We start from the raw sequence: 9,733 nt of genomic DNA, 5'->3' as shown, positions 1-9,733 counted from the left end.
CTTTTCAAATTGGGCTTTCAAATTGGGCTTTTTCAGATTTGGGCAGAAACAAGCTCTATAGCGCCTTAAATGGATGTGATATTCTTATTATTTCAATTTTTGCAAAATATCTTTTTTAACCTATTCCTCAGTAATAACATATTTTAAAAGGTAGTAATAATCACTTACTATTTTATTCCCTGTTTAAAAACATTTCTATTTTATAAAAAATTAGTTTTATATTGATAAAAAAAAAAAAGCTCCATAGTCCTATTTAATAACCATTTTATTTTTGGGGGGCAAGAACAGAGGTAGCTCCCAATGATGTGTTCTTGATGACAAAAAGTAGAAGAAAAATGGCAATGAAGTTGGGAGAGAAATTTTTCTGTTTAAACTCAAATGAAATAGCCTTTTTCCTTGAAGAATTAACAGCAAACTATATATCAGAACCAACCAACAACCAGCAAACATACATAATATAACATTAAGTTAATAAGACTAACCAAATATGAGAGTCGTAGCTGTTGTTGCGGTTGTTGCTCGACACGTAAACATGGCCTTCTGGAACTTGCTGCCAGTTCAGGACAAGAAAAACTAAGTACAAACTAGAAACTCGACTAAGTACAAACTAGAAACTCGACATCGCATTCAATAGGAAACTAATATGATTTTAGTCGGGGGGGTAAGTAAGTCTAATTCCAATAACCAGTTAAGAACAAGCAAAACTAAGTACAAACTAGAAACTCGATGTCGCATTCAGCAGGAAACTAGTAGAATTGTAGTTAGGGGGTGTAACTAAGTCTAATTCCAATAACTGACAAGAATGTTAACGGCCTTCTGAAACTTGCTGCCAGTTATGAACAAGCAAAACTAAGTACAAACTAAAAACTCAACGTCCCATTCAGTAGGAAACTAGTATGATTTTAGTCAGGGGGTAAGTAAGTCTAATTCCAATAACTGAGCAGAATGTTATCGAGTTAGCTGCGAGAAAAATCGATGCCATGAATTTAGAGATAGTTGGTCAAGAACATGGGTTCATCATGCATAATCAAATCGCCCTGAAGATTTCGGTTTGACTATAAAGTCTCTAAGGATGTGCTTTAGAAGTCTTATTGCTGTGATAAAAATTTGCAGGATGATGCAGTGCAATGAAAAAAGAAAGTAGAGTTTGAACAAAACTCACAGTTGCCTTTGTGGTATATGCTGGCCGCTCTGCTAAGAAGCTTTCATCCTGATCAATTCCATTGACATAATAGAGGCATCCCTCATATACTTGGAAGGTGTTGGATAAGAACCATATGAATGTGTAGTTTCTTTAGCTTTAACACTACGATTCTTTAGCTACAAATTGATATTTCTGGGGCACACAAGTAAAGTACTCCTCTCTGGTCCTCCATCGTCAACTGTTTATGACCTTCCGTTAAAAACCGGGAACATTGTGCAATATCCAGAAAAGCATAAAACCGGGAACATTGTGCAATATCCAGAAAAGCATTTAGGGAATCGATGTGATTAGAAGCAATTAGTGACTAATTAAAATGAGAACCAGTTATACATAAAACTACTAATCTATATTTTCTTTTATAACTAGAGTACTGTGGAGTTCCATTTCTTGCATTATGCTCATAGCTCACCCGAACCAATCCCTGAGAGGCTTGAACCCTACCAATACCAGCTCTAAGAGATAGCAATCTTCTGTACGTGCTTGAGCCTAGGACCTTAGATACACCAAGCATCCCAATTCCCCACTGCTAGAGCCACCTGTTAGGGGTAGCTATGAGTATACATTTATTAGCGTACAAAAAATGGACTGTGAGTTCTCACATCGGTTGGAGAGGGGAACGAAACATTTCTTATGAAGGTGTGAAAACCTCACCCCAACATATGCGTTTTAAAACCGTGAGGCTGATGATGATACATAACAGGCCAAAGCAGACAATATCTACTAGTGGTAGACTTGGGCTATTACAAATGGTATCATAGTCAAGCATCAAGCGGTGTGCTAGCGAGGACGTTGGGCCCCAAGGGAGGTGGATTGTGAGTTCCTACATCGGTTTGAGAGGAGAACGAAGCATTCCTTATAAGAGTGGAAACCTCTCCCTAGCAGACGCGTTTTAAAACTGTGAAGTTGACGGTGATACGTAATGAGTTAAAGTAGACAATATTTGTTAGTTGCATAGCATTAATATAAGAAGGGTCTTCCATACCTCAACCATGTCTCTGGATTGTGCAACAACTCTCTTTACAACGACGTTCTCTTCTCTGCATCCAGATTTATAGCACACCATATTTCCAACAAGATCATGTTAGAGAAAAACTGTTGAGGTAGAAGATATGTAGGTTAGTCATTCGTAAACTAACGTGCGTCCGGTCTCAGAAGGTTATAATGCCTGATGTAATAAGGGGGCTAATGCAACTCATAACAATCCCATATTGGCTAATTAAGAGTAGGATCATGGACTTAAAAGTAGGGAACATTATCTCCATTGGTACGAGGCCTTTCGAAGAAATCAAAAGTAAAGCCACGAGAGCTTATACTCAAAGTGGACAATATCATATCATTGTAGAAGTTCGTATTCTTAACAGGCTTTTGACACTAACATTTCATAGGATATGAACAATATGGAGTCTGAACTTGTTCTCCTAAAGGCCATCTACTTTTTTCTCCTAGCTCCAGAGACCCCTAGGTTAAAGCTATGTTACTTCAGTTTATATCAGACTGTTCAAGACGAGTTTTTAGGGGTCAAAAAATGGCAGGCAACTACTTGTCTTCTAAAGCTTATCAAGGTGAAAATAATCCCTGCATCTTAACTACTGAGATCAAAATTTGTTGGCTTGTTCATGTGCATATTGTTTCCAAGACGTTCGATTCTTTCTCCTTTGATATGAAATAGCTACTAACAAGAAATTATCAAAGATTTTATATACGATTCATCTACTTTCTTCGAATAAGAAATAACCGAAACATAATTTTGAAGCTTGAATCGATCAAGCTTCATCATAACAACGCTAAAATCTCAATCCACAAGCACAAAAATACACCTAAAACTTTCTCGAACCCTAAATTTCAAAATTCATCTCAGAAAAACAGAAGAAACCAAAGTCGATTCATAATTTGATTGATATATCCAAAACTCAACTTGAAACCAAAGGAACTCAAGACATTTACCTTCTCGACGAGCATTCGATCTCCGATACGAAGAGTTGAATACATTGATGACGACGTAATGCACTGAATCTCCAAAAGCATAGACCACAAGACCAAAGCCACAAGAAATGTAAGCAAGCCATCAAATATAATCCATCTAGGAAAACCCCAACTTATCGCAGCGTAGAATACAGCATAAGTAGGACCCACTTATCTGTCAACGTGTCCCAGACCCAATCCGACGTTGCCACGTTCACAAAATGCTAAATAAGTAGGACCCACTTATCTGCCAACGTGTCCCCTATTTCCACCACAGGTGACAGTACCATATCATTGCGATTTTCCGCGCCTTCCAGTCTCTAACTGACTTCACTACCACCATGCCTCTGGTTTTCCTCTGTTTCCTTCTCCAGTTTTCTTCTCTCCTTCCGCCGTCGTCGGCGGCGGCTACCGGTAGTAACAGCATAGTATTTACCACCCTTGGCAGGTCCGTCTATGCCTTCGATGTCTTTACCCTCCCGGCCGATGAAAACAGGTCCCCTTCTGCAGCGGATGAAACCCTAATCACCGATGGCGAATCCGTCAATTTCAATGGCTATTTCCCTTCGTCGTCGTCGTCATGTTCGATTCTCTCTCTTTTAACGAACCAATCACAGTCCTTACGGCCGGATTTGGAACTCGTTTATGTCACAGAGAGAAACGGAATCTCCAGAATCTTCTACGATGCGATTTACGGTGGTACCGGATTTAGTGCTAGACGCCGGTCGGCGCTCGAGATTCCTCATCGACTGCAAATTCCCCTTTTGGATGATGAGCAGAAGAACGAAGTTAGGGTTTCCTTCAAAGATCGGCCGAGTTTAAGCGGCGATTATTTGGTGTATGTGTCGACTCACGAGGACCCTGGCGAGTCCAGAACGAGTTGGGCGGCGGTGTACTCAAGGAGTTTAAGATCGGGTACAACTCGGCGATTGACGCCCTATGGAATCGCTGATTTTAGCCCTTCTGTTTCTCCGTCGGGAGTTTGGACGGCTGTAGCTTCCTACGGCGAGAAGGGCTGGGCCGGCGAAGTTGAGGAACTAAGCACTGATATATACATCTTCCTTACTCGCGACGGAACTCGTCGCGTTAAGGTCGTCGAACATGGTGGCTGGCCGTGTTGGGCCGACGATTCGACTCTTTATTTTCACCGGAGAGGCGATGACCAGTGGCTGAGTATATACAGAGCGATTCTCCCGAGTGATGGAGAAATTTCTACCGATTCAGTGATAATCGAACGACTCACTCCACCTGGTTTGCACGTGTTCACTCCGGCCACATCTCCAGCCAACAAAAACCTCATCGCTGTCGCGACGAGAAGACCCGATTCGTCTTTCCGCCACATAGAGTTGTTCAATCTCGTCACCGGAGAATTCAAGGAGCTGACAAAAGCGGTTTCACCTAATTCTCACCATTTCAATCCGTTCATCTCCGCCGACGGGACTCGTATCGGTTACCACAAGTGCAGGGGCGACAGCAATGGAAGAAAAAGCAATACCCTGTTCTTAGAGAACGTTCGTAGCCCTGTATCTAATTTATCCTTGTTCAGAATCGACGGTTCTTTTCCCTCTTTTTCGCCTGCAGGTGACCGTATAGCTTTTGTGAACTTTCCCGGATTATACGTCATCAATCGGGACGGTTCAAATCAACAGAAGGTTTACCCCGGCGCGGCGTTCTCAACGGCATGGGATCCAGTGCGGGAAGGTGTAGTATACACCAGCGCCGGTCCCGATTTTGCGCCGTTGAGTTCTCAGGTGGATATCATTTCAGTCAACGTGGATGATGACGAGAGTTCTATCAAGAAGCTGACGAAGAACGGTGAAAACAACGCCTTCCCATCGCCGTCCCCCGACGGGAAATGGATCGTTTTCCGGTCGGGACGATCGGGCTATAAGAACCTGTACATAATGGACGCCGTCGAAGGCGAGAGCAAAGAACTTCACCGGCTTACAGAGGGCCAGTGGACGGATACGATGTGCAGTTGGTCGCCAGACGGCGATTGGATTGCATTTGCATCGGACCGGCACAATCCCGGTGCCGGAAGTTTCGATCTGTTCTTGATCCACCCAAACGGAACCGGGTTGAGGAAGCTGTTTCAAAGCGGTTCGGCGGGTCGAGCGAACCACCCGAATTGGAGTCCGGACGGGAAGGTTCTAGTGTTCACTACGGACAACGCGGGGATATCTGCGGAGCCAATTTCGAACCCACATCACTATCAACCCTATGGTGAGATCTACACCATCAAAATGGACGGCTCCGATCTTCAGAGGCTGACTCATAACTCCTACGAGGATGGGACCCCCACGTGGAGCCCACGTTACATCAGCCCTGTCAACGTTCAGAACTCATATGACGTGGAACCCTGTGGCTTTGAAGATTGTCACTGGCTGAATCAAAAGAACAAGGCCCAGAATGAAATTAAGCCCGACTTAACCGGGCCTCGATGCAGCCCATAATGGTGTCACTGGGCCATCCGAAACCCAAAAGCCCATATTAGCATGTACACTCATGTAATATATAAATATAATTGAGATATTGGTATAAAAATAATGGCTGTGCTTTTAATGTTTAGACATTTCTGAGTTGCCCTTTTCAGTTTAGCCGCATGCGAGGAATCACGAACGTGCACGATGATATGATATTGTTCACTTTGAACATAAATTTTCATGGCTTTGTTTCTAGACTAAAAGGTCTCATAGAGATGTATTTTTTAGTTACAAACTCATGATCTTTCCTTAATTAGCCGACGTCGGACTCCCTCCCGACAATTCACAACATATGAACACTTTTTTGTACAAATCTCAGCATTTTGGTATTCAGTAATTTGCTACAACGTTACAACAAACCGCCGAGATCCCAACGACATTATGTAGAAAAACCAGTGGCATTGGCTATGGCTACATTCAAAAGCTTACAAAGGGAGTATTTTATGTCTCTCTCTAGTCTTGTTCTAGTCTCTAATTGCTGCTGCTAAGTCAGGCTGCTACTAATCCAACAGAGCCGCCATTGGAGTACAAATCTACTGTGTTTGAGTCTGGAAAAACTCGGGCGGTATCGTCGGAGGGCAATACTTCTTCGCCACGTGCTTGTACTGAGGCAAAAAGCCATCAAAATATCAGTCAGTATAAGAACATTACAAGATCAAATGAACACTTAATATCATAAGACTATGCTCACCTTATGCTGGCTGTATTTCTCTCTGATGGCTGGTAAGCTAGAATTGTGGGCGTTACAGCAGAGGCGATGTAAATCCTTGACGCACTCGACAAGGTCGGATGGCTGATAATGTGTATAATGCTGCAAGGTCGAGTTCTGTACCAAAGATCACAACAACAGCATACATACTCTATAAGTATAATTGGTTTGTTGGAGTTCTGTAACAAAGAACATACATGATTCTCATCATACCCATGGTCTTTTGGTTGGAACAAGTATGAACTTCGCCAAGAAGATCGCCGACGCAGCTACGAGCGACGGTGCGTAGCATAGCATACTGTATTCCAAAAGAGATAATTCAGCTAGGAAGTTGGACAAGCATTCCAGCTGCATCGACGAAACCTCATCGGTGGACCCTTGAGCAGCTCGAACAAATCGCCTATGACGAATCGATATATCAGAATTACGAGTTCATTGAACAAAAAAACATTGCCAACATCACAATCACTGACTTTACCTTAAGAAACATTTCGGTGTTGGAGCTGTCATTTCAAACTTCAAGTAATTCAAGACAGAAGATTCCATTTGCAATACCTCTTCTTTGAAGTAGGTGTTATCAGTTATGTAACAAAATTCTTCCACTTGAGGTGCACAGATCTCTTCATATTTTCTGGAAGAACAACACAAACTTACTACTTAACATCAGACTATCAAAATCAACAACCAATCATTAATGGGGTATTGAGAATTCTTACGAAGCAATCATCATGCAAGCAACACCAAGCAACTGTAATCGTTGTCGATCCATCGAGTTTCCCGATAGGTATCGATCGATGTAGTTCACTGTCAAATATAAAGTATCTGGCACAAGCCTATACTCTTCTGCTACCTCCACAAGCCAATCAATCAGTATGGCACGCATATTTGAATTTACATCCTTCTGAATTTTCTCCATGAAATCTGTAGAAGGCCTTTTCTTAGCCTGAACCAACAACAACATTAAACAATTAAGAACAAATATGTAATGGTAAAACTTTAAACTTTTTACTAAAGAAGAAGTTCATCACCTCAGATGCTCGCAAGTGCTTGTAAATATCACAAGCAATTGTAGCACATTGCTGGGGATCCATGAAATCGGTATCAACATCAATGATATCGCTATCTGTTTCCATTTCTGCAAGTGCATCTCTATTGCATATGCTACCTACAAAGGGAACCAAGCAAAATATAATCAATTAAGAACACTAGCAGATGCTGCAACTCTCAAAAACTTATCCATGAACTCACCTTTAATTGGTGGGTGACCTGAAATGCAGAGACTGGCTTTAGTTTTCCTCTCAACGGAATCAACGGCTGGGACATCAGTATTGTCCATGTACTCAACGTCAGGACTCTTAAAAGAATCACAAGTAGACATAGTTTCATCTAAGGAAAGTGACACTCCATCTGATTTAGTCGGAGAGACATCCATACTACTAGAGACGGCGGTGGCATCAGTTCTTGAGATTGCTGGAACATTGCTAGGGACAATTGAATTCGTCGTTTTGACATCAATCAATGTAGCTGTATGAGCCGCCGCCGGCAAGTTAGCAATGCGAGTTCTAGCAGGGGAACTCTTCCTTGCCTTGACAGCTTTGGTTGCACAAGGCACCTGCAAATATGAAAATTCATTTAGGAATGCTTTAGAATCATTGGATTTAAACAAACAAAGAGGCACATGCTGCTGTCATACACTAAAGAAAAGGGTTGACCCACAATGATATCCAAATTGTAAATCCAAGAACTTCGTAAAAAAAAACATTTTATATAACGACATCAAAAATGTTTTTCAATTCTCGTACTTGTTGCTTCGAAAGGAAACAAACACAGCTACAAGAACATGTTAACACTGATAAAAAATCAGTATAGTGTTTCCTAAGCTACCCAAAAAGACTGATAAGTGATATGTTGAATATAAAATTGTTTCAGGAATCTAGAATCTAGACCCCTTCTTGTTAAGAATCTGCCCATAATTTTAAGCTCAGATTGCTAAGTTCTTTGATTAACAAGGATATAATAAGAAAACTCTGTACAAGTTTTGGGTATGATCCAGACAGCCCAGAAAAGTGAGCTACAAAAAAACAGGGGACATTTTTCATCCATTATCACTCTGTCTCAAGCAATTTAAAGCATCGTTGAACAATCCCAATAATATGCAGTTCATTTCAGAAACTCCCTTAAGAAAATAACCTAAAAATCAAACCCTACTGAAACAAAAACATGAACTCCCACAAATGAAAAGAAACCATAGAACAAAAATCATCAAGACTCCTTTGCAAGTAATTAAGTACCATAATAGCAGGCGGAACAGAGCTTTTAGCAGCAGTATGAGACACACTCTTGAGATTCGTTAGGTTACCGAGTGGCGCTCGCTTCTTCGCCAAGTGTGGCGGAACTGCCACAACCTTTCCGACATTATCGGACGACGAGGCCGACGACGCTTGTCGTTTAGCCAACGACGACGACGTCGACGACGAAAACGACGGGCGGCGATTATGAGCGGACATGGCGAATCGGATCGGATCGTATCGAACGCAGTTGAGAATTTAAGAGTCAAATTCAAAAAAAAGACTAATAAATTCGCACAAATTTCTCTTCAATTCCAACTTCAAAACCTTCTTGGCGTAAGAGAGAAACGCCAAGAAAGCAAAGAATCAAAAATTAAACACCAAAAGAACAAAAAAAATTGGGGAAAAGAACAAAAAAGAGTTGAAATTCTTGGAAATTTGATTGATGGATATTGATTTTGAAGATCAGAAACAGAGAGAAAAATGAAGAAGAAGAAGAAGAAGAAGAGAGCGTTATCGAACGTGAGCAAGATGGGAAGTGTGATTTATAATAAAGGGGGGTTTTAATTACAGTTTTCTTTTGCTTTAGGGCGCGGAATTTTTATGATTTTGAATTCCGGCACATCCTGACCGTCGATTCGCCTCTCGGTATTCGTTAGTACTCGACATCGGAGGCGGGGCCCATTTAGTCTACTTAACATCGCCTGCGGGTTTCGTATGAAGCATCACAGACAAATCGAATACCGCCATCTGTCGCTTCCCATTGCCTTTACATCTTGGGGTTGTCGGACTGTGTGGGGGCCTTTTTGCAACATTGGTAAGTCACAGTGCTGTCAGATTAGAATTCAAGTTTATTTGAATTTGAATTCAAAACGGTCACTGAACGCATCCATTTCTCTTTCTCTCTCCTACGCTGCAAGAGAGAGAAAATTTTGTTGTTTTTATTTTTTTTTTAATTATTTTTTTTTAATTTTAATAAAAAATAAGATTAGGTTAGTCACGCATTTATGGAAATTATGAAATAAAATCTTATTAAAGTTGAAACAAAAAATAAGTCAAAGATCAAATTATGATTTATTACTTTATT

The 9,733-nt window shown here is 41.1% G+C and overlaps 2 protein-coding genes across 2 annotated transcripts; one reads left to right on the top strand and one right to left on the bottom strand.

Annotated features, from left to right (window-relative positions):
• The first annotated feature begins 3,507 nt into the window (after positions 1-3,507).
• On the top strand, positions 3,508-5,734 carry LOC111808393 (uncharacterized). Its single transcript, XM_023694329.2, has one exon. It carries the CDS (start codon positions 3,508-3,510, stop codon positions 5,617-5,619), a length of 2,112 nt encoding a protein of 703 aa, XP_023550097.1. The 3' UTR covers positions 5,620-5,734.
• Positions 5,735-5,817: 83 nt separating this feature from the next.
• Positions 5,818-9,183, bottom strand: LOC111808394 (cyclin-A1-1). The gene is made up of 8 exons (XM_023694330.2): positions 8,650-9,183; positions 7,607-7,970; positions 7,387-7,523; positions 7,075-7,301; positions 6,837-6,989; positions 6,572-6,758; positions 6,341-6,475; positions 5,818-6,254 (listed from the first exon to the last, which is right to left on the bottom strand). The coding sequence occupies exons 1-8, from the start codon at positions 8,863-8,865 to the stop codon at positions 6,183-6,185; spliced, it is 1,491 nt and encodes a 496-aa protein (XP_023550098.1). The 5' UTR covers positions 8,866-9,183; the 3' UTR covers positions 5,818-6,182.
• Positions 9,184-9,733: the final 550 nt, after the last annotated feature.

The sequence above is a fragment of the Cucurbita pepo genome, chromosome 13 (genome assembly GCF_057944985.1).
Source record: "Cucurbita pepo subsp. pepo isolate OVF chromosome 13, ASM5794498v1, whole genome shotgun sequence".
NCBI classification, from domain to species: Eukaryota; Viridiplantae; Streptophyta; class Magnoliopsida; order Cucurbitales; family Cucurbitaceae; genus Cucurbita; species Cucurbita pepo.
The sequence above is the reverse complement of the archived record's forward strand: the minus strand, read 5'-3'. Positions and strand labels throughout refer to the sequence as shown.